At 28.9% G+C, this 26,366-nt stretch overlaps 1 protein-coding gene across 3 annotated transcripts; it reads left to right on the top strand.

Moving 5' to 3' along the window:
- Positions 1 to 24,273, top strand: LOC142327704 (uncharacterized). Of its 3 annotated transcripts, XM_075370966.1 has the most exons (9): positions 1 to 111; positions 11,013 to 11,182; positions 12,076 to 12,175; positions 12,662 to 12,749; positions 13,342 to 13,548; positions 14,592 to 14,686; positions 17,650 to 17,906; positions 21,451 to 21,587; positions 23,996 to 24,136. In XM_075370966.1, the coding sequence occupies exons 3-8, from the start codon at positions 12,115 to 12,117 to the stop codon at positions 21,469 to 21,471; spliced, it is 729 nt and encodes a 242-aa protein (XP_075227081.1). In that variant the 5' UTR covers positions 1 to 111; positions 11,013 to 11,182; positions 12,076 to 12,114; the 3' UTR covers positions 21,472 to 21,587; positions 23,996 to 24,136. The 3 variants fall into 3 exon arrangements, with proteins under 3 accessions (XP_075227081.1, XP_075227082.1, XP_075227079.1); XM_075370967.1 differs by lacking the exon at positions 17,650 to 17,906 and having other exon boundaries at positions 12,671 to 12,749; positions 23,996 to 24,273; XM_075370964.1 differs by lacking the exon at positions 17,650 to 17,906 and having other exon boundaries at positions 23,996 to 24,273.
- Positions 24,274 to 26,366: the final 2,093 nt, after the last annotated feature.

Below are 26,366 nucleotides of genomic sequence, written 5' to 3'. Positions count from 1 at the left end.
CTCGCATCAACGTAACACTTCATCATCAACATCATCATTAGTGTCTTTGTTACAACCTAACTCCAATAGTAATTCCACTCACAGAGATGCAGCTGTACATCAGTCAAACAGGTAGCTTTAGTTACTGTTAACTGTTGTTTTTAGTTTTCTGTTATTCATCTCAACTTTTCTAATTAAAATCGTTATTTTATTACTTTTTATACATAACCCATTATACAATTACCTTGAGTTAGCTCGAATACATGGAACTTACCTTTTATGTCTGTAAAAAAAATGGAGTTATTTGAATTTTTTTGAATACATGCTGGTTATTCATTACTTTTGTTATGAGGTATACCATTTTGATTAAATGATTAAATTTTATATATATATAAAATTACATTGTATTGTTGCTCACAAAAAAAATTGCTGTTACACTTAAACATGTTGCACTCAAATAAAAACTCAAAATCTAAACAACAATCCAAGAATATCTGGTTACAAAGGGATTTATGCAGAACACAATGCTGCCAACTGCATGTCACTAAATATCTCTGTTGGCCTGCAGTTAAATATGTTCAGATATTTTCTGAACAGACCTTGTATTAGTGTAAATTTATTTGAAGGTTTAAAAAATATGGTATTATAATTTTTTATTGTAAAAATCGTTTTAAGAAATTAATTTCTAAAAGTTTAAGAAATATTGGTCTGACTTGACCAATAAAAAAAAACAGGAGGCCTTGGATTACTAGGTAATCCAAGCTGTAATAAGCTGCTAGTTATGTTTTTTGTGTAACTGCTAACTACGAAATAAAAGAGTGCTTGGAAAATTCCACAGGTTCAAAAAAGAGGGTGGTAGTTAACCCATAGAGCTTTTATAAAGAAGTGGCTGACAGGATCCCATAGATAGAACTAGGACAGAAGGTGATGTAACTTCCATGGCAGTCATCAAGTAATGATAAATAAATGAAGGGGAGGGAAGAGAAAGAGAACTGCTTCTAAGTGGGCTAGATTGATTAATTGTTTTGCACAGGACCTAACCTCTGCTATACTTCACTTATAAAAATGAACAACCAATTTCCAACAACTAGAAATCAACAAAATTAACTTTTCGGTTTGGTTGGGACATTGAAAAAACTGAGTGTGTATGGCAATATGTTAGTTTTACAAAGTCCAAAGCTTGTTAAGGAAGGTCCAAAATGGAACTTCCTTAAAAAAATTTCTATGTGCGAGTCCTGTGAGGTTTATGTTAGAGAAACATGTCCTCAGGGCTGTGTATTAAGCTTTATTATTTTCAATAGTGATAAGCAAGATTATTAAGAATTTACTTAAACCATCATGTTATATGTTAACAATTTTACATCCTTGTGACACCCATGACTTTTGCCTAGTGTTTGCTTCAAAATTCATAAAGTCCTTTTTAAATGGGCAATGGGTTCATATTTTCAACTGCTGAAACAGCATGTGATTGCTTTTCTTTTTTAAGAATCAATGATAATCATAAATAATTTTGTGTCATTAGGAATCTCGTTACCATCCATAAATAACACTTTAAAATCTTTAATTTCCAAAATTATGGGCAGTTTCATTATTGTCCATATTTTCTAAAGTATTTGAAAAAATTATGAAAATTATACTTTAAACATTTCTTGAAAAGCATAATGTATTTACAGACTTTCACTACGATTTTAGAAAAAAATTGTTTATGACTCGGCTGTTTCCCAGATTTTTAGAAAATGTATTAAATAATGTAAATAAAAATATAGATTAACAAGGTAACAGAACTGTTTTTTTTTCTCAGTGTAATATTTTGGCTTATGAGGAAAAGCTTTATTATATTTTAATTACAACTTTTAATAAATTCCTGAACCATTTTGAAAAATCATCTCATCAATTTATTTAAAATGGAATTAAAAGATTTCTTTGGCAGAAACAATATTAATTGTGGAAGATTATTTAAATAATACTTTTTTTTTAATTGAAAAAATAGTGTTTTCTCCATCTTTTTTCAACATACACATAAATATATTCTCAAATAATTTTGCCAATACCTTATGAATTGTGATTTATTTTGTAGTTATTTTTTTTTATATTTAGTATCTTCATGTATAATTCTCAACAGTATTTCACATGTTTATATGTATATTTTAAATAATTGTTATGTGATGTGTAATGTATTATTATGTATTGATAGTGTAAAATATTTATTATTTCAGTGAACACACGTGAGACATGAATTAAATATTTAAAAGAACTCAAATTTTTGAGATACTTACAAATTTTTAGATTTCTTACATTTTTTTATAACAGAAGTTAGGGTGTAGATTGGATATAATTAAACAATATGAGTTATATAAGGTATGATGAGATTTTAATTAGATTATGGATCTTTATTTATTTACTTCTTCATTAGATAAATCATTCTTAGGATTTTTCATTTAAAAAACTTACTTTCTGCTGGTGTCTTTGGATCTAGTCCTGTAGCAAAGCAGAGAATTGTGGTTCTTTGACAGCAGCTGGATATAATTGCAGTGATGTATATATGTTGGATTAAGATATAACCTGAAGATCGTGTATGGTATTGCTTTGGGTGTTTGCTTGATAATATTATTTTGAATGTTCTAATTGTCCTTATGTCTTTTTACGAAAGGAAGTTCTTATTCCAAGTCTGGAAACATCCAATCATTTTTTGTCAGGACAAATCGGAAAGTACAGATGTAGTTGAGACGCCAGTGACCTCATATATTAAATTATACTCTCAGCAACATCACTGGAAAGGGGTTGTTCAATGAAATCACTACCTCAAGGTATGAATGGAAACATATTTTCCTTTCTTCAAATGGTTACTACAGATTTAACTTCTTGTTTGTTGCTTCTATCTCATTTTGCACTAAAAACACAGTGACAGTTGTACCTTGAAGGCTTGAGTTATGAGTATTTAAGATGTTAAACAATGTCCTCCAAATAAGCAGGAGATAAAAGCAATGTTGTGAAATCATTTAAATTGTGTTAATTCAAATTTAGAATTTATTAGAATCAACCTTATTTCATCACAAAACTCAAAACAATTTACCCCAAGACAGCCAGTACATTTCTGAATGCTTTAAAAAGTGTTCATGATCACTTCTTATTTCATTACAAAGAGTAGACAACAACCGGCTTTTAAGAAGATGGGCCTTAATAAAATTGGCAATTTTTACTACCTTGTCGAGAACAGTTTTCATTTTGTAGAGCACATAGTACTTTGCAATGTTCACAACAATTTGGCCATTTATCAAGAGGTGCCACTTTCTGGATATTCCTGACAATGCCCTAGCACTATGTTTGTGTATACCTACATATTTTTCCTGGAACTTTATAGTTATGAAGTCATTGACAACATTGAAAAGAGGTGTATTAGGAAACACAAATTCACTAAACAAGTCTTCACAAATTTATTTTTGTATTAGTTTTGTACAAAAGTTACCATATTAGCATTATTCAAAATATCATGACTTCATCCAACTGTAACACAAAATATTCACTATTACATAACCATTCTAGCAAAATATTTTTCACATTTTGGGCCATCTCATTGATTCTTCTATTTATTGTTTTTGCAGATAACTATATTACAAATGCTTGTTGGCATGTTTTTCAATAAAAACTCTTTGCTATTGCTTTTGTTGCATGCAAAATTAAATCTTGCCCCTTGTATGGGGTTGCTTATTTCTGGCAGTCAAAAGGGCGACTTTGTAAGAGACAAGAATTTTATTCCACACACAAAGTCAACATTTCTGTGAAAACCATGAAGTTACATTTTTTTGTTTTGAAAATATTCTATTGCTTTATTAACTATTGTTATGTTTTGTTTCAAGATAGTGTCTCAATTGTGATGGTGTCATAGATTCATTTGATAACACTTTGCAATCAAGAACACACTGTTGTCTGTGTTCACCATCTTTATTCTGAATGGAAGATCCTATTTGTAAATAAGATGCATAATTTTTTTGTGAAGAAACTGTTTATCTGCACTTCTAATATTTTTGAAAACATTAGATTTTTTTTCTAATTGTTGTCTGCCTTTCATTTCAACAATCTCTCATCTGAACCATTGATCCATATCTAAATAAGATTGTGAACAAATTGAGAATCAGAAAGTGACAGCTGTTTCAGTACACAGTAACTTCTTCAGATGTTACAGACAGAATACAAAAGCTTAAAAATATGATACAAAGAAAAAAGTAAATGTATAAAACCAAAAGAGATAAAATACACAAAGATAAAGAGCAGCAATAGGAAGTTTACACATGTATCAGTAATGTATAAACTTATTGGTCAAGTCAGAAAAAGAGGAGGGCAATATTGACGATAAGATACGAAGCCCATCTCACATTTATAAGTTTAATAATGATGAACTATTACAGTCTAATTGATCATTTAAAAGTAAATTAGAATTTTTTATTAATAAGTAAATGTATATTATATAAGTGAATGTGTGAAATTTCTTTTGTTTTGAAATTTTGTTTACTTTTGTTGGAATGAATTGCTTAAAGAAGGAAAAACTAGTAACTGTAGTTTTGTATAGTTTAATTTTTTTCTTCTTTAATGAATATCTTTAATTGACAATTTCACCTCCCAAGGAGACTAGAGCTTCAGTCTGTGGCTTAAAACCTTCCCTGGGATAACATGAATGTATCCTGCAAATTTGGAAGCAATCAGTCAGTTGGTTTTCATGTGATGCAAGAACATACAAACAAATAAACTTTCAGATTTACATATAAAATTCTGAAGTACTTGATTAATTAAATTTACTTGGTAATCATTATTTACAGATATTCATAATAATATTAAGTTCGTTCTCAAAATTATCATCTGATATTGGAATATCTAATAATCTATAAATGTAATTGTTAAAAGCATTTAATTTACATGCAGACAGATAATGATGTACTGTGAGTGACAGTATCAGTATGTGAGGGTTTGTGATGTATGATAAAATCCAATTTGTTATTAATTTTAGTAATATTTTAATCTAAAAAGACGATAGAATTATTTTGTTCCACTTCCAAAGTAAAATATATACTTTTGTGTTATTTGTTAATAAAATTCAAGAATATTCCTAGTTGTTTCAAGCTACCCGTAAACCAACCAAAAATATCATCCATGTATCTATACCTAAATTTGAACTATTTAAAGAAAGGATGAGCATAAATTTTGTTATAAAGTCATTTATAAAAATTTCAGCACCTAATGGTTAAGTTGGTTACCAATATTAATTAGACCCTCTTTAGAGTGTAAATCTTACTATTAAAATAATTTTGATTAAAACAAATGTTCAATGCAAATATCTTAATTCTAGTAATTTTATTAGTTTTCTGGATAATCAGAAACTTGTTAACAATATTGATAACCTCTTGTGGTGGAATACTAGGAAATAAATCTTTTACATTAAATGAAAGTAGAGTAGGATTTCTGGAATATATAAATCCTTAATATTTTCAACTAGCACAGCTGAGTTTTTAATATTAAATTTTGTTTGAAATTTACAATGATATTGGATAATATTAATAATCTTCCTAGAAAATTTATCAGCAGGAACATTAACATATGAAACTACTGGTCTAATTGAGTGATTTTCTTTTTGTAATTTAATAAGAGAATACAATTTGGATAGCTGTGGATTCATTACTGTTAATGTGAAACCATCACTTTCCCTGAAAATAGAACAATTCTTAATAATTCTTTGAGACTGTTTGAAATTTAATTGTAAGATTCACCTTAATATCATATTTGTTAGGATCAAAAATTCAGAGTTTTTGAGATTTTTCCAAAGCAATGAAGTAGAGATTTTCCTTTTATCTGCATATGTAAAAACTATTATCATTCTCCAATGCCTTATTTTTTTTATTGAATTGATTAAATCTAAGTTTCTGCTCTTTGGTAATCTAATGTTTACTCTTTGGTAAACATTATAATTATCATTTTTACAATTTTTAATTTTTGTAGAAAAACATTGTTTTTTGTTAATTATTTCTTGAAACAAAATATCCTTATTAACTTTAATTTCAAAATAAGTTCATATTCTAAGCTTAAAATTTATATATTCTTATATTTGTCTGACTAAGTTATAACTAAAACCTTTCTCTAAAAGTTGAATTTCATGTTCACTAAACACTACATCCATTAAATAGATAAATGTTATTTGTAGTAATATTTGATTGCAAAATTAATTTGAAATACCATAGGCAACTGCAAATATTTTTATCAAATAATTGATGGATGAAGCCCTTACTTGATGAAAATCCATTGTAACTAAAAGAAAAAGAAAACAAAATGTTTCTTTGAAAACATATTTACATATTTTTAAAAAAAAGTTAACATATTACTTTTCTGTGTGTTTTTGGTAATCAAGATATTTATTTTATAGGTGGTATGGCTAAGTAGTCTTCTTATCCAAGGTAATATTTTTTGTTTCTTTAGTGTGCTTATGTGGATTTCCTTTTTTTCTGTATTTTATTCTAGAAATATTATTTTTATTTATATAATTTTAATTTATTTTTGTGTTTGGTTGATTTTTTTCTGATTCATCAATTTCTTTTTATGATAATTGTATAAATATTTTTTTTTGTTTTGTATTTTGGTAGATAATTTATTTTTTGATTATTTGTAGATGATTATTTTTTAATTCTGTCTTTGATTATAAAATTAATCCTTTATTATTTTTATTTATATATTTTTTGTGAAATTTAAAAAAAAATATTTAGTGTTCATTTTCTTTTTGATGGATTTTCATCAAGGCCTCATCCATCGATTATCACTGGTCAGTATAAAATTTGGTCTTTAAAGGAAGTAGATGTTCTACATAGTATTTTATATGCTGAATCTGAATATGTATTCCGAAACAACCCATCACATAACATTCTTAAGTTACAACCCCTTACATTTATTTGTTCCATCATTTTTGGAACAAACAATACAAATAAGTTAGTATGTTTGTATGTTTACTTATTCACATCTGATTTATATTGTGATCCATACTGTAGACCTATATTTGATACATAACAGTCAAATGATGTCATCTCATGTCAAGCCAGATATGACTCAAGTAATGAGTAATTCAATGTGATGTAATTTTCTTAAGTATGAGTTCAGCTCTTGGTATGACTTGCTGTGTTCTTTAGTTGTAGTGGTTTTATCATACACATATTATAAAGATTGTTTCATAAGTGATGCCATAAATTTAGTGAACAATTTTTATGACAGAACATTTGGTATTATTTTATTGAACATCGAGATGTGTTAAGTTGTGTGTGAACAGATCTGAAAAGATAAATTTAAAAATCCTCAAAATGTAGTTTGGAATGTTTCTTGAGCATTATAAAAATGTATATATGTATATTTGTTGTTTTATTCAATATGTGCCACTTCTCCGAGTTGAATTTTGTTTAGCTATCAGCCTTCCTTCCTTTTTCCTGTTTAGCCTCCAGGAATTACCACCAGGTTCTACTTCATAGGATGTAGGATGTAGTGTAAGTGAAGTGTAGTCTTGTACAGTCTCTGGTCAACCATTTCTGAGATGTGTGATTAATTGAAACCCAACTACCAAAGAACACCGGTATCCACGATCTGGTATTCAAATCCGTATAAAAGTCTTTACTAGGATTTGAGTGTTAGAACTCTTGACTTCAAAATCAGCTGATATTTGTAGACCCATTCACCACTAGACCAACCTGGTGGGAGCCATCAGTATGGATCATGTTAAGTTCACAGTGCAGCTGTAGACATAACATAACATAAGAAGGACGACATAAAGACAGACATATAAGAAGGATGAAAAAATGAAATTTACTCAACCTTTTCCTAATACTACATAATTATATTAAAAACTATTGTATTTATGATCTAAAATGTTAACAAAAAATAATTTGAAAAAAATCGGTTTAAAAAATTAATAAAATTATGGAAATTCTAGTAGTGAAATTTTTATGTATTTTTAATTTCTTAAATAAAAACTCTAAATTTCAAAGTGTACAAATTATGATATAGTCATGTGTGTGTGTGTTCAGAAAGTTGCTGTGTACTGGAATTATAGAATTGTAGTGACAAAACTTACTTAATTATTATTTTGTATGCTTATTTCATTATTTTTTAGTCGAATATTAAAATAACTTGAATAGTTTATAAAAAGTATTGAAAATTATCTCCCAACATCAATACAACTCTGCAAACATTTCGTTCTGTTTTCAAACTGTTTAACCAGCTGTTGTACTGGAATGTCTTGTATGTATGCCCTTTTTGCAGTTTTTATTTCGTCAGTCATGCATGATCTGTTATATACACTGCTTGTTTCGCTGTCTCCAGTAAAAAGAAATCTCGGGGAGTCAGATTAGATGATTGTGCAGACTACAAGCTTCTCATAAAAAAGTCACTGATCTCTTAGCTGTGTGCAATGTGGCGTCATCTTGTTTAAACCAATCATAATTGATTTTCCCTTCTGATAACTGCACAATAATAATCACTATTACTCCATGTTCAAAAACTCACAATGCGTATTCTATTCACACTGATTCAGACTCCAGTTTTCACTTGTAAAGATTGTTCATGGGGGTTAGTATACCACAATTGTATAGTTTGTGAATTAATATACCCTCCCAGATGAAACCATGCTTCATCTGTAAAAAAAACATAATGTCAAGGATACGTACAGGATTTTGATCAAATAAAATGTTTAAATTATTGACAATAATTTAGTCTTTTGGCATGATCTGTAGGTTTCAGTTGTTGAACACACATTACTTTGTAAGGGAAAATTTTCAATTCTTTTCTTACAGTTTTATGTGTGATAGGAAATCTAATATCTTGCTGCTGTGCTAACTTACGCATTGACTTTCATGAAATTTTGGCCATAGCAACTGAAATATCAAGCAGCTTATGTTCATTAAGTTTAGAGGGTCTTCAACAAAGCCTGTTGCTCAAAACTTTTTGATAAAGAGTTCGAAGTGCATTATGGTGAGGAACAGAAGTATACGGAAACTTTTCAGAAAATTGTTTCACTAAATCAGTATATGTATTAACTTTATGAAAGATGTGTAAACGAGAAAAATGTGTCCCTCTACCAAAAGAACCATTATGTCTCTCACAACTATTGATTCTGATAAATGAAATGAAGCATGTTCTCAATTACAACTCAACTGATGTTTTGGTTTATTACTGAGCAATGTCCAACGAACCCACTGGGCAACCAACCTAATGCTGAAAGAACAGAATGCACCAATAACTCTAAAGGAGTGACTTTCCAAACGCACTGTGTGTATGCACACATGTGCATGCGTGTGTTACTAATAAAAACCAGAAATTATTCCATTTAAATTTTGTATGTGCAATTAGGTGGGCCATCCTTCAGAACTGCATCAGTTTTCAGGTCCTTGTCTAAACCATTGGGTTCAATTGAAAAAAGCTTGCTTAAAAATGTTTAAAGATATCTTTTCTTAAAATTTCTCAGAAGGAAATTTTTCCATTAGAGAATTTTATAAAAAAAATGGGTCCTATAATTTTGATTATAAAACTTATTACTTATAATGCTATTTAAAAATATCTATATTGCTTAAATTTCACCTGATTTAATATAATATTATTTTTATTATTATTATATTCCTAATATATATGTTACAGTCTGTTCAACCAGTGAACAGTAAGCAATCCCCTACCCATGCCCCAGTGATATGAGGATGATATATTACATGTAAATGTAATATATACTTAATGTATAGTATATGTAATGCAATGTATAGTCTTGTGCTGTCTCAGGTCGCATAGGTCTGAGAATTGAATCCCAACCACCAATATCCACTGTCTAATATTCAAATCTCTATAAAAGTTACCAATTTTTACTTGGATTTGAACGTCAGAGCTTCAACTTCAAAAATTAGTTGTTAAACAAGTGATTTGCGATGACAAGTTTGTGACTTAATAATGTATATGGCTATTTATTTTTATTCATGTGTAGGCAGTTGTGGTTTTTTCATCAGAAATATGTTTTTAGGAAGATTCCTTTTCTTTTATTTATTTTTCTTTAATATAATATGTTTGGCATGATTTATTTATTGTCTAATTTGAAAAAAAATATTTTCTGGGTATTTGCGGGCTGTTTATTTTATTAAGATTACAAAATTGGATGGTAATTCATGTTTTATTGTATTTTTAAGTTTTTCTTTCTTCATAGGAACTTTGTATATTTAATTAAGCAAAAAGAGGGAGGGAGAGGGTTTATAAAAATGTTAATAAAATAACATGCAGGTGCTCTAAATATTCCCGCATAAACTCTTTGGTAGAAATTTGTAAATTATTCCAATTTTATTCTTAAAAATTAATAAAACAAAATGTTTACACAATTTTATAGGAAATTTGTTATGTCTAACTAAATTAGTAAAATGTAGCTACATAGCTACATTTTCCAGTAAAAAAAATTTTATTTAATAATTCTTTCCTTTGTTAGATTTTCATATGCAAAAATTAGGTAACATATTTAATTTTTATTTTGGATTTATAATCTTGAGTATGCTCTGAAAAACTGAATTTTAATATTAAAATATTTAAGTTCTCTCTTTTTAATATCTTTGATATTTAAAATTTGATACTTTTGAATGAAAAGGTGTGATAATCGTAAAATAATCTTATAGTTTCAAATGTTCATTTAGAAATTAAAATTTATGTTATAAATTTACATGAAAAATTAGATCATAATAAAAATAAAAAAAATGGTGGAAATCTTAAATTTTTGTGGATTTTTGGCTCCCTATTTTTTCTTTTTAAATTTTATTCTCAAAGTAGATTTTAAGTAAGAACTGTAGAGAGGGCTCTTAAAATATCATGTTGGATCTAAAAACTATAATTTTATGGTAATGTAATTTATGAGTATCTGCCCAAACACTATTACTCAACCCGACTATACCTCTAGTTTAAATTTTTACTATGGGTTTTATAAATTTCTATTTTATAATTAATTTTTAATTTGTGTTAATGGTAATAAACATGTTTTTCTGTTTATTTAGAAGCGAAGTTAATCTGCAGAATTTATATCAACCTGTGGCAGGTGCCATAGTCACAGCCACAGCAGCAGCAGCAGCAGCCACCACAACAACAGCGGCAGCAACCTCAGCAATCAAGACAAGTTCAGCAGCCTATTCCTCCTATTGCAGCCAAACATAATAAAAACAATGTGGTAAATATTATCTCTATCTTATAAAGTAGGTATATATGTGGTGTACAAATTTGCATATATGCATGCAGTGAAGTTATGAGGATTTATTCAAAACATTTGAACAAATTTTTGAAGGTAGATCTGCATAATGTGGCAAAATTTATAGATAAACCAAACTAAATTATTTTGCAAATACTTAGTCGCAGAATTTACATGTAGTAAATTAAAAATATTTCCATAACAATTTTTCACAAGAAAACATTCAGAACATTTTTTTGGAAAAGAACTGTTTAACCATTACAGTATTTAAATTATGGTTATTTAAGGTTGAAGCTCTTCAAGGGTAAGGGAACTGAATCTATGGACAGCATAATATTTCAATTACTGAATATTGAAGATAGAATTTAGTTTGAAAAGCAAGCCAATGAGATTTGAACCAAGTTCACAATGTTCTTTTAATTTTTTTTTTCTGATAGTTTGAATTTATAAAGAGACTAAGGGGAGAAAAGCTGTTGGGAGGCAGGGAGTTAGCCTCTGACATATGATTTTTATTATTTGTTTAAGATAGACACCATATTTTTAAAGATAAAAGTTTATACATCTGTATTTTTTTTTAATTCTAGGAAGCTAGACAGCTTAGGGACTTTTATTAAAGGTCAGGAATCCTGAACCTCTTAGTCTTCTTTTTTTAATTTTTTCTGCAGGTAGAACTCTTAAAAAACTGTTTGAAGAGTACAAATTTAATTTTTTTATATACATATTTTTTTTCATTGATATGAATAAATCTGTTTGTATAATTTTCAGTGATATTAATCTTGTTTTAATTGCATTCTAATGATACTTTCTTGGATGACCTTTTGTTTTTAACATTGATTTCTGATGTGTAACTAACTTCTGTGATTTTTATTGCTTAGACTAAGTTGTGTGCAAAAACTCAAGAGCTTGAGGAATGGATGAAGAAAGATGACCCGATGTCGTGTATTAATACAGATACACATTCACAACAGCAGCAAGGTGATTTTTTTTTTTTTTAGATTTTATATTAAAAAAAAAATTGTGAATATCTTTGCCATTGTTAGAAATTGCTTTGTTGGAATTCCAGCATGTACAGTAGTTGTAAAAATTTGTGATATTTTCAGTTAACATTTGTAATTTTTGATTTGTGATATATTGGTTAGTGTTCTTGTCATTTTTGTTCTTATGAATTATTTATGTTATATACTGTATTCATATATTAAATAAAATAAAAGAATAAATCTGTGGTGGTGGGTAGCTAAATTTTAATTTTCTTCAATCCAGTTAATACAGAGGAACATATGGACAACAATAAAGAAAAAATTGATTTACTAAGTTAATATATATATATATATATATATATATATATATATATATATATATATATATATATATATATATATAAACACCACCTTTCAAAAAATATTTTATTATTATTGTTATTATTCTGGTGTAAAAATTATAAGTTTAAATTTATCTATTAAGCTGTTGCAGGATATGGTGCTTCCAGTTATGGATATCAGGAGTTATCAGCCACATCCACCACTTGGAGAGGCTCACCTGATTATTCTAGGTAAAATTATAAAATGTGTTTTTATAAATATTATTTTAATTTTTATAACATAAACATTTACTTCATATGTAATGAAAAATGATGCTCTGTTTGTTCTGTTCCTAGTTTGAGCCAGCTAGTGCTGCGCTCTAGTTTCTATTAGAGCTGGCCTGTGAGTCAGTTTTATACATTCATTCGAGTAAAGAATCCCATCTGGCGCAGTCATGTATTTCTTGGTCTAATGTGACTAGTGTTATTTAGTATTGTACAAAATAAATTCAACTGTCCTAGAAGAATATGGTTTCGTTTGATTTCACTCCACAATCAATACAGTCCATCCTAGCTCTAAAGATTTAACACCGTTTAAATTTAGTTCATCAGTACAATCATAAGAATGATTCATGACTTTTCTAAAGCGTGTTATTTTCTAGATTTATTTAGTATATATATAATTTTTTTATTATGTGCCATTGTGGTAACTGATACCAACTTTTGTTGAAAGCAATATAATTGATTAGATTATAGAGTTAAACATTTTATATAAATTTAATGACAGACTGAATGTTTTGTGTGGGTCAGACAATTTTTTATTTCTTATTTGAAATTTTTTTAGTGACGATGGTGGAAGATCAGATGAAGACAATGATCCAGGTACATTAATCGAGAAGACAATTTCATTGACATCTGTTGGTGGCAATTTAGGAAGTGGAGTTAGTTTTGGCAGTACTACAGTTGGTACTGCTTCCTCTGGTAATGTTTGTAAAGATCAATCATTACCATCATCTAGTTGTGGTCAACCAAGATATATGACTATGTCACGGTGAGAATAATCATTTTTGTCTTTGTTTAGGAAATAATTAGAAAAGAATATGTACAAAAGAAATATTTTTTTTACTATTATTTAAATGTTTTTTTCCTTAGTTGGGGGATTTTCCTATTATGTAGTAATAGTTTTTGAATTGTCCCTCATCATCTTTAATAAATCTTCCTGAAATTTTAGAAGCACTTTTAAAAATTAAAAACATATATATTAAGCAGTTAAAATTGTTAATTATTGAAATTTGTTTAATTCATGAAGTACATTTCACTTATCACCTTAAAAATGCCTTGTAACATAAAATATACTATTTGCTTTTATTGTTATGAAATAGATCTTGATATTCACTTACATTACCGTAATAAAATACTCATAGAGCCTAGAATTCGATAATGAATATATATTATTATTAGTTATACATTATATTACTATGAATACTTTATATTATATGATAATTTTTTTTTGCTTCTTCATTTATACATTTTGTTAATTTATTTATAACATATCCCTCATTATACGCTATTTCTGAGTTTATTCTTAGTATAGTATTTATCCTATAAATGTATGATTTTAAAAAACTTTTGTATAATTTAATTTTTAGTTAATGAAATAATTAAAGTTGTAAGTAAAGTGATTATTGGAAGTTGTAGAAGTACTGAAAACAATAAGTATTTCTTACCTACATGTATGTTAATTGACTGAATTATTCTGAGTTTAGAAAATTCATAAGATGGTCAGTGAAAATCAGCAATTTTTATTTTTAGATTCTGGAGGAACTATGGTGTGTAGTTGAAATGTAGCATTTAAGTTATGAAGAATCTTGACATAATTTAAAAAAAATCACTTCTCAAGATTGTAGTCAATTAGATATTCAAAATAAATATATCTAAAAGGAGTAAAAGGTAGTCTGGTATCCTTAATATTCAACCTCTTTTACATTGAAAGGTTCTTCATTTGTCATACAACTGATATTTCTACCCTAATTAAATTTATACACAATGTTTCACTATATGTAATAAATTATATAATGGTTTGATGTGTTGTAGAGAAGTAATGGATACATCAAATGGCAATACTGGAACGCTGAACTCTACTGCATCAATCCAAATGCCTTGCAATGTTTGGAGAAAACATTCTACTGGTATGTTGAACAGATACTTTGTATTATTGTATTTATCTTTAATCATTTATTTAACTTTTTAATAATTTTATTAGTGTAGATGAAAATGAACACTTGTTCTGGGCAGAGATTAATTTTGTTAAAACGGTCTCAAACTGAAGACAAACTACAGGCAAGACAGTATGCCTGTTTCTATCTGTAACTAATTGGTTAGTTTGGATGTTTTTCTTTTATTAATAACTTTTTACTCTTGATGTAATATTTAGACGATTGTATTAAATTATAAAACTTTAAAATGATAAACATTTATCCAATGAAAAAGGAGCAGGTTAAAAAAGTAACAAACCAATTTAAGTTGTTGTAGTTGTAAAAATTAATCTTTAGCACTTGATTGACAGTTGAGCCCGCTACTGACTGTTTTCTCTTCCGTTTGTGAGGATCGCCAGTTATCATACTTGTATTTAAACTTCGTAAATTTTACACCATTTTTTTCAGTATTTTTTTTATGTATTAGATGATAAACTGATGTGATACTACTCAAATTTATTTGTTCCTGCTTTCTTTAAATAGTAAAAATTCTACTCTTTTTAAAAGCTGTGGAAATTTCTCAAATGTTATAAATTTTGAATGTTAATAATTAAAGCATATTCTTTTAGACTGCATATTAATTCAGATGATATTTCATCTATCTATAGTACTTTATTCTTGAAGTCTTTCAGGGTTCAGATTGTGAATATCATATTGAGATCAAATTTGTATAATACAAAATTAATATTTTTATACTATAATCAAATTCAGATCATAGTTTGAATTCAGTTTCTTTTAAATACCATCATCAGGTAAGTTTCCTTCTTTTATATCTTATATATTCCTGCCATTTATTAAGTCTTTCTTTTATCTGTAATAAAGGTCTTCTATTTGCATCTTTGCTACTAAAACATTTTGGCTTCATTTCTCTGAAGCTACATTTCCAGTAATAATCATGTTTTTCATTATTTCTATACGTCTTCCTTTGCTATTTTCCAATTTCTTTGCCATGCAAGAAATTTCATCCTTTTTTTTCTGTCTATTTTATATTTTCATCCATCCATCAGCTTTTGTAAATTTAAAATCTTTCTCCCCATTTTAATTATTTTTCTTTTTAACTCTATCCATGCCCTTATGTTGACTCTTCTCTTGTTGCACCTTCTTGAACTCTGCCAACTATTTAGGATTTTAATTCTGTTTTAGCATATCTGTATCCCATCTCTGATCTCATCTTTCCTTTAATTTTGTAAACTTCAGTCTACACTTTGAAAGGCAATCATTGCTTACTTGTGGTTAGAATCAGTGGTTAGAGTCTGCTTCTGGTTTGTATTACAGTTGGCAATTTAGTTCAAAAATCTTTGCTTACCTTTATATAATTTATTTGATACTTTGCTGTATCTTTAGGTCTCAACTATGTGTTTCTTTTTCTTTATGATTTTTATAAAGATTGTTTGCACTTTTCTACTTTGTTCAAAACTCTGAAAGTTAGTTCCTCTTTTATTTCTCTGGTCTCTGGTCCCAAGAGGAGCCATCATAAATTACAAAAAAAAAAAGAAATAGAAAAAATATTCCCTTAGACCATACAGCTTCATCTTTCCATTGTTTTCATAAGTGCTTAGAAAGTACTTAGGAAAAAAATAGGCATATATATATATGTACTTGTGAAAATTCAAATAATTCATCAAAATACTGATCATTGTGCCAAATAACCTCAAATAAAAATTTTATTTATTTTTTGTTCTTGTTTGAGAGTAATTTTGGAATTTTGTACCAGCTGATGATGTGGGATCCTGTGAAAGTTGATTTTGGTATTGGTTTTTTAGGTTCTGTTATTGTATTTCTTCTTTATTTTGTTGTTATTTGACATATATTTATTTATATTGTCTTTGCCATCATTAAAGTAACTGGATTTGGCAGTGACCATATTCACATGGCCAAACCAGTTACATCTATTTTCTTCCATAGATTTTCCATTCCAGTAACCATTTTAACACTCTTGTACAATTTTCTTTCATGTTTAACTGCCTGTGCTGATCTGAAACACTCCCTGAATAATCAAAATTTTCATATCACTTCCAACACTTCATTATTTATTTTATTATCTGTTCCAGCTCTAATCTTTTCATTCTTCACTATCTGATTCTATACATTTAAATTGATTCTGGGTTTCATTCTCTTCCCCAGAAATCAACAATCAACAATCTCGCTTTTTCCATTCTTTTATCCTAATATTTTATACACTTCATTTTTTTTATCTCCACTAAATGGCAAAGATCAGAATGTACACTGGTTTGTCTTAAATTTATCTTCACATCACAAATTATTCTGTTTCTCTTGCTCCAGTTTCACCTTACCTTCATTTATGCAGTTTGAATTGTTTTTAACTAAAATCTATTTCATTATCCTTTTGTGTATTCGATACTAACTGTTTGGGAAAACTGTTACAGATATTTTAATCAATGAAATTTGATCGTGGATCTTTCTTACATTGCCAACTATTTTCTCTCAGATGACTTAAATAAAGATTAAATTTGTAATTGTTTTTATCCATCCAGAAGCTATATTCATGCTTTCTAATCATCATTTCTTAGATTCCTCACACTTTGAAAAATATATATTTTTATATAAGAATGGGTTTCTGAAAAGTATACAGTTGGTAGTAGAAAAAAAAAAAAAAAAAATAGTAAGCATTGTAACAGGATATGAATATGGACCGTTTGACTGCTACACTGTAAGATTATGTGAAGAAAAAAACAAATTGGAACACATTGAAAAAAAGAGTAATTCTAGTTAGATGACTCACATAGGAATCTTTAATTTTACATGATTGTAAGATGTAAATTATAATTAAAAATCAAGATTGGTGTTCCGAAATAATTTATCATTAATATACATATTTACCTATGCACATCAATCTCATCTCATTGAAGGATATATAGCTCATTTCTCATTTACAGGAAGTGGATCTTCTCTACCAGCTCACCCTGTTAATATTAGAGGTATGCTTGGTGCTGCACCTCCTGCTTCTCCTGCAACTGCTCCTCCTTGTGGATTATGGATACCTGCTGCTTGTTGTTGTATGAAGGTACAAGATGGTACTAGAAGTGTTTGTAGCGGCAGCAGGCATGATGATTCATTCAGTCCTTTAAATTCACATAATTTACATCACTCAATGGATAATAACACAAACTGGGTTATACATCAGATATCACAGGTAAAAATTGTTATAATTTTTGTTTTTTTATAATTTACTGATAATTTTTAAAAAAATTTGATTGTTTTAGTGAATCATTACTCAAATTTAAAATAAGAGTACTGTTATCCTTATGATTGTCTTAAGTGTTTTTATCTCCCTCTATGAATCATGAAATCTTGCCAATGGTGAGGGTGCTTGAGTACTCAGTGATACAAAGTAGCTGGACCGAAGGTGCAACCTTATTGGAAAGGTATCTGTTGAGAGCCAGACTAAACAGTAATTCCTGATAGAAGGCAGCAGCTCTTTCATTCTACAAGTCAGAGTGTGGAATGTTAGATGTCTAAAAAGATTAGTAGGTTAGAAAATTTAAAGAAGAAAATGGATAGGTTAAATGTAGACGGTGTAGGAATTAGTGAGGTTTGGTAGGAAGAGGAAAACGACTTTTGGTCAGTTGATTTTAGAATAATTAACCCAGCATCAAGTAAAGGGCAGGCAGGAGTAGGTTTCGTAATGAACAAGAAGATATGAAAGAGAGTAGAGTATTTCAAAAATCTTAGCGATAGAATAATTATAGTAAGGATAAAATCAAAATCTAAGCCAACAATGATTTTAATGTCTATATGCCAACAAGTGCCCGCCCATAATGATAATGAGGTAGAATGTGTTGAATGCAAGCATTGGAAAAGGCAAAGGAAATATTGTGGTTGAACACAGGCTAGGAAAAAGGAATGGAAGAGGGGCCGACATATTGAGTTCTCCACGAAGTATAATTTAGTAATTGCCACACGCAGTTTTAAAATCATAATAGAAGAATATATACATGGAACTTGTAGAAAACCTTGGATATCAGAGGATATATTGCAACTGATGGATGAACGTAGAAAGCATAAGAATGCTAGTGATGAAGAAGGTAAAAGGAACTTTCGACAATTAAGAAGTAATATAAACAAGAAGTCCAAATTAGCGAAAGAAGAGTAGATTAAAAAAAAGTGTCCAGAAGTAGAAAGATAAATGATCATTGGTAAAATAGACGCAGTATACAGGAAAGTTAAGGAGAATTTTATGGTACATAAGTTAAAATCTAATAATGTTTTAAAATAAAGATGGTACACCAATTTATAATACGAAAGAAAAGGTCGATAGGTGGGTGGAATATATTGAAGACTTATATAGAGGAAATGAATTAGAAACTGGTGTTATAGAGGAGGAAGAGGAAGTTGCAGAGGATGAAAAGGGAGATACAATACTGAGATCTGAATTTAATAGAGCATTAAAAGATTTGAATGGCAGAAAGGCTCCTGGCATAAATGGAATACCTGCAGAATTACTGCACAGTGCAGGTGAGGAAATGATAAATAGATTATACAAACTGGTGTGTAATATTTACAAAAAAGGGGAAGTTCCTTTAGGCTTCAAAAAGAGTTTAATGACATGATATCAAAGAAAACAGGGGCAGATAAATGTGAAGAATAAAGAACAATTAGTTTAACTACTCATGCATCAAAAATCTTAACTAGAATTCTGTACAGAAGAATTGAAAGGAGAGTGAAAGAAATATTAGAAGAAGACCAATCTGTACAGAAGAATTGAAAGGAGAGTGAAAGAAATATTAGGAGAAAACCAATTTGGTTTCAGGAAAAAAATAGAGACAAGAGAAGTAATTTTAGCGCTCATATTAAAGTAAAAGGAAGATTAAAGAAAAGCAAACCAACATGGCGTTTATAGACTTTGAAAAGGCATTTGATAATCTAGACAGGAATAAAATATTCGGAATTTTTAAAAAATTAGGGTTCAAATATAGAGATAGAAAAACAATTGCTAACATTTACAGGAACCAAACTGCAATAGTAATAATCGAAGAGTATGAGAAAGAAGCCGTAGTAAAAAAGGGAGTCTGACAAGGATGTTGCCTACCCCCGTTACTTTTTAATCTTTACGTAGAACTAACAGTTAATGATGTTAAAGAACAATATATATCTGGAGTAATAGTGCAAGGTGAAAAGTTAAAGATGCTACGATTTGCTGATGACAGTAATTCTAACGAGAGTAAAAAAGATTTAGAAGAAACAATGAACGGCATGGATGAAGTCCTACACAAGAACTACCACATGAAAATAAACAAGAACAAAATGAAAGTAATGAAATGTATTAGAAATAATGAAAATGGACCACTGAATTTGAAAATAGGAAGAGAAAAGATTATGGAGGTAGAAGAATTTTGTTACTTGGGAAGTAGAATTACTAAAGATGGACAAAGCAGGAGCGATATAAAATGCCGAATAGCACAGGCGAAACTAGCTTTCAGTCAGAAATATAATTTGTTTACATCAAAAATTAATTTAAATGTCAGGAAAAGATTTTTGAAAGTATATATTTGGAGTGTCGCTTTATATGGAAGTGAAACTTGGACGATTGCAGTACCTGAGAAGAAAAGATTAGAAGCTTTTGAAATGTGGTGCTATAGGAGAATGGTAAAAATAAGATAGGTGGATAAAGTGACAAATGAAAAGGTACTGCGGCAAATTTATGAAGAAAGAAGCATTTGGAAAAATATAGTTAAAAGAAGAGACAGACTTATTGTCCACATCCTAAGGCACCCTGGAATAGTCGCTTTGATATTGGAGGTCCAGGTAGAAGGAAAAAATTGTGCATGTAGGCAATGTTTGGAATATGTAAAACAAATTGTTAGGGATGTAGGATGTAGAGGGTATACTGAAATGAAACGACTAGCACTAGATAGAGAATCTTGGATAGCTGCCATGTTGATAGAAATTAATTTAATTTTTAATTATTAAGCCTTTTCTTCTTTAATGAATATCTGTAATTGACAACTTTACCCCCAAGGGGGTTATGACTTAAAACCTTCCGTTGGATAGCATGAATGTATCCTGCAAATTTGAAAGTAATTGGTCGATTGGTTCTCACATGATGCGAGAAGCATAGAAACAAACAACTTTTAGCTTGATATGCAAGATTTTATTCTGATTCTCTTTTTTCCTGGTATGTGTTTGTACAATACAATTGTGTATCTAAGCTGCATGATCATATGCAGTATATTTTTTCTTTTTTAAAAAATAATTAATTTTATTTTTTAATAGTCAATTTTTGCATTGAAAATATAGCTTATATTAACACCAGAATGATAGAAAATTAGATACAATATAATTATTAGTATGCATTATAATCTAGTAAAAACACTTCCCACTTGAATTTTTTTGGGCAACTTAAATGAAAATCATAAAATTTTATGCATTTACATGCATTTCAAATACAATCTTCTAATTTTAATGACCTTCAGTTCCACCCTGCCTCCAAAACTTAACAATGAACACTTTTAATAACGTTATCCATACACTGAAAACTAGAAATAACTCTTTAATTCACTTACAAAAAGAAATTGTTAGAAATGAAATATTGCTTGATTGTTCAGTTTCAAGGTAATCTTTGGATATCATTGCATATTAGCTTCTTGGGTTCATTGTAAATTTTCATGTATGTGTGTTTCTGGCAGTTTCAGTATTTATTTCTTTAAAATTTTAGTAACATTTTTTTTGTATTTCAGGTAATCCAGCAACCGGTTTAAATAATTTCCTAGGTACTCAGCAACATCAGCTAATGTTTGGATCATTAAACCAATGCTTTCAGTTGATATGGAATCAACAGTGTGAACTGACATCTCTCAGAGAGACTCTCCATGCTGTAAGTTTGACATATTCATTAACACATGCATTTATTTAAAGAGACTTAAAAATTCTTTATTAGCAGTAAAAAGATTATTCACTGATTGGTTTGTAACTATCTAGCTTTAAATATGGATAAATAATAGTAATTCTGTTGGCCATAAAGGAATTTTTGGATGTTTTATTTGAAGACAAATTCAAACATAGTTGCCAGTTCACATACTTTTGAACAGTGATAAAATTTATCTTGACAAATTAATATTAAAAACCTATTTCATAAGATAAGAAAAAATATAAAACATATATCCTTTACTTCATCTTTAACCAATTATCTTACTTTGATGAATTTAGGTTGTTAAGGAATTTCTGGGCCCAGAGTCATTTACAAATAACCTCAGTTTGTTTGAAGAAAACCTACAGTAATTGTGACAAACTTATATGTAAAAAGTAATATTTTTTTGCCTGTGTGTTCAGGTTTTCAGTTACAAAATTTTATTCTTTATTTATTTGAATTTATTCTTGTTTGTTGATTTATTTATTTATTTTTTGTTTGCATGGGTTTTGAACCATCTAGTGTGAGTTACTCTGATGGTGAACATAAAAAACAAACAGTGTTTCCAACTGTTGAAAAATGGGTGTTAAAGCTCTTAGTTATTATTAGTAAAAGGATGATTTGAGTCCTAAAAATGTTTTTGTGTTCATTAGATATTCAGATAATGAAATCAACTTCCCTAGCATTTTCCTGAAAGTAACAAGTCTTGGTCAGAGAGAATCATGGAATCTGAGTATAATTCACATTTCGGAGCATATTTAAAATTATTTACCCTGTTTGATGATTCTTTCTAATAATATTCTTATGACAGTCAGTATATCAGACAACCAGTAATTCATGAATCGGACAGTATTTACTCCATACTGACTGCATTTATTATTATTTCCACTAATTCAATACATCTGTTATTTAATCCAAGGAGCCTATATTCCAGTTTTTTATTGATTTTGTAACTCTACCCCTTGAACAGCCTTGTCATAAGAGTAACATTATCTTTACGGATGTACATACTTTTCATGCATTCTAATGACCAATATTTAACAACTTTGAAGTGAGTGGTTATTGTAATGTAAGAGGCAAATTTAGAGCCATACCTTTATGGATTTCCCTTGGTCTGGTAGAATTATTTTCATTAAGCTGTTGTCAACCTTACCTAAATATAATTTTTTGCAAATCATTGTTATGTTTTTTCCTATGCGATTGTCATCAATAGAAAAATTAACTGTAATTTCATAAACATATTTTTGTAATACATTTGTATTTTCAAACTATTAGAAGGGTTAGTTTACTTCAGAAGAAGTGACACAAAGTTTGTTTTTTTTTGGTATTATTTTCCCATGCTTAGTAAAATATGTATTGTTAATTTTCTTACTATATTGGAAACAAATAATTTTATTTGAAACTACTTTTTAAGAATTTTTATTATTCTTTAAGAAAATATTTACGCATTTGAAAGTTTATGAAAAATTCACTCTTCTTTTTTATAACATACATTATTCTACAAGCATGATGGAAGTATGTTATTAAATACCATTTCATTTCGGTACATCTGATAACTCATTTAGTTAAAAATGTTTATAGTTAAAAGTAACTAACAAAATCAATTTTTGAATGAATCCTTTTAACCCTTTAAAGTAGTTAACTACACAGAGAAAGGTGATCTGTGGTTCTAATAACTTTCACAATGGTAGAAGAAATTGAAGGTATGTGACAATGCATTCAGTAAATGAGATAATTTAGTATGAAAGCACTACAGATTTTACATATGTTTGTAAATAAAGGAATTAAGTCTATAGAAGACTTAAATTGTACTTAAAATTTAATGTGTTAAAATTAACACAATTTATATAATTAAATTGACTAGTGTACATTTCAAATGTATATTATATTATTATAATTAATATGTAACACACAGTGAGATCTAGTATGGCTCATGTAACCCAATATGTGTAGTGGAAATAGACCCCACCTTTTACATGGCAAAAACTTCTGACCTAGTGTGTAAATATGCAAAAGATTCAAAATGAGTTGGAACAGTTTTAAGTCGCTTCTTCTTAATTATTATGTGATCATGTGATGTTATGGTTATTCAAAATTTAACAAAAAACACAGGTTCAGTCTTTTAGACCAGTAAATAAAAACTGTATTGTTTCCAGTAACCAAAAAAAAATTTTAAAAATGAATTTCATGCAGGCTTCAGTCTGTATACAACATTACAAAAAAATAATTTGAACAAAAAGTTATTTTATAAGATTATAAAAAGTCCATGAACCTTCTTTTTATTAAACTACTGTAATTTTCTGTGTTTTTTTATACATATATATATATATATATATATATATATATATATATATATATTTGGTCTCTTTGATTAGTTGCAGCAGCAGCATAGTCAGACTCAGTCACGTCATTCTGGAGGTGGAGCAAATTCAATAGATAACAATGACACAGCTGCAGCAGGAGATCATCATAATAATTCTCACTCAAACCTTGGTCGATATACTTCTCAACACAGAAACTGATTGATTAGTACATCACCACCAACAGCAACACAGCCTGCTTTGATTTCATTGCTTCCTCCTCCTTCCCCTCCACCGCCACCTCATTATTTTTATCCACTGTACAGTAACAATTTAAAACTTGAATTCCAGCCTTTTCATCATTCTAGTCCTATTGGATCATTTGTACCTTCCCCCACTGGCACACTTAACAATCAAGTACCACCTGGAAATCGTGCTAACAATTATTGGGATAATTTTCGCAGGTGATAATTATTTTCTTAAACCTTCTTTAATATAAAATCTTTTGATGGAATAAGAAGTATATTATTAATAAGAGAAAAAATCTTCATTGCACCTCTTTTCTACTGCTTTTAAAAGCCCTAGTCATGTTACTATAGTTTAAATGTTATCAAGTTTTATTGTGTCTGCCACCCATCAATTACAATTAATTTTTGCATCTTTAATGCAGTTATTAATGACTTTTAGTAATGCATCCTTAGTTATAATATAAAACCTTAATATCTTTCTTAATGATGTGGGATGCATTTTTCTTAACTATATAAAATTTGGTCTTAACTATATAAAATTTGCATACCTACAGTTACCCTAAAGACTTCCAGACTATAATAAGACTCACTTCCACTTATAGTAGGATTTGAATGATAGTATTTATCATTGAAGAAAAACACGACAACACTAAAGTTACTGTATTTTAATTTGAAATAGGTAAAATTTTTCTACAGGTACATATAAATATTATCTACTTTTTACTTATATTTTTGTGGAATAACCTTTATAAATGTGTTAAAACTTAGGATCAAAACTTCACGCCACACTTTTGATGTAGAAAATAGAAAGTTTGTAACCAAAATCCTCTGAAACATACTCTGGTAGTTTTGTGAACAGTAGACTCCATTTGAAAAGAATGTAACAAATTGATCTCTACAATTTGAATTAAAGTGAGAATTAAAAGTACAAAATAGAATTGTCAGTTACAATTGATTGTAGAAGATTATCCCGTGAAAAATTTGTCTTGCTATATTAACACGATCATAACCAATGTTTCCGGGAATATTGGACATCACTTACTGAAGACTGTGGAAGAAGTATACTGCATTCAGAAAATAGCTGTGCAGTATGCTTTAGAATTATGTGGTGCATTCATTTCTTTTGGCATTAGGTAGGTTGTCCTACAGGTTCGTCAGGCATGTTCAGTAATAAACCAAGATGTCAGTTGTTGAGTTGTGATTGAATGTGCCTCATTTCGTTTATAGGCATCAATAGTTGTGAGAAACATAATGGTTTTTTCGGTAAAGGAATACATTTTTATTGCTGAACATGTCCTTTAGTGAAGGTGACCAGTATACTGAGATTTAGATTTAGCACAAGTTTTCTGAAAAGTTTTGAAAAACTCCTGTTCCTCATCGCAGTGCAGTTCAAACTCTTTATCAAGAAAGTTTAGGCAACAGACTTTATTGAAGACCCCCTAAACAAAATGAACAGAAGCTGCTTTATATTTCAGATGCTGTGAGTGAAAGTCCATAAAAGTCAGCGTGTAAGTTAGCACAGCAGCAAGATATTGACTTGCTACCACATATAAGAGCTGAAATTTTTCCCCTACAAAGTAATTTGTGTTCAAGAACTGAAACCTACAGATCATGCCAAAACACTAAATTATGGTCAACGGTTTAAACGTTTTATTAGACCAAAATTGCATAGGTATCCTCGACACACAGTGTATCACAACAAATCACAGATGATTGATGAATGAAAAACTGCAATAACAGCATATATATGAGAATTCCAGTGCATCAGCTGGTTAAAGTGTTTGAAAACAAATTGAAATGTTTAACACCTTTTATATACTATTCTGGTTATTGTAATATCTGTTTCCTGTAGAACAATGGAATAAAAATAAAAAGTAATAATTAAGAAAGTTCATCAATTACACTTCCATAATTCAAGTGCCCAGCAACTTTTCAAATAAACTGTATTTTCATTATATCCCAATATTTTTGGTTACATTAAAGAAAAAAAAATGCAAGTGGAATATATATTTTTTTATTTTGAAACAAAACACAAACTTAAGGTTAAGTAAATACTTATTACTGAGATTAGGGATGATACTCACCATAGTAGAATGATCATAGAGACAGACTTTAAGCTTAAAGATAGAGTAAAATGTAGATAGTAAATATGCAATATGTAGCTGTTGAAGATGAACTGGAAATACAACTATTGGGGG

The sequence above is a fragment of the Lycorma delicatula genome, chromosome 7, assembly GCF_047948215.1.
Source record: "Lycorma delicatula isolate Av1 chromosome 7, ASM4794821v1, whole genome shotgun sequence".
Classification (NCBI taxonomy): Eukaryota; Metazoa; Arthropoda; class Insecta; order Hemiptera; family Fulgoridae; genus Lycorma; species Lycorma delicatula.
Note: the sequence above shows the minus strand (reverse complement) of the source record. Positions and strands in the feature narration are given on the sequence as shown.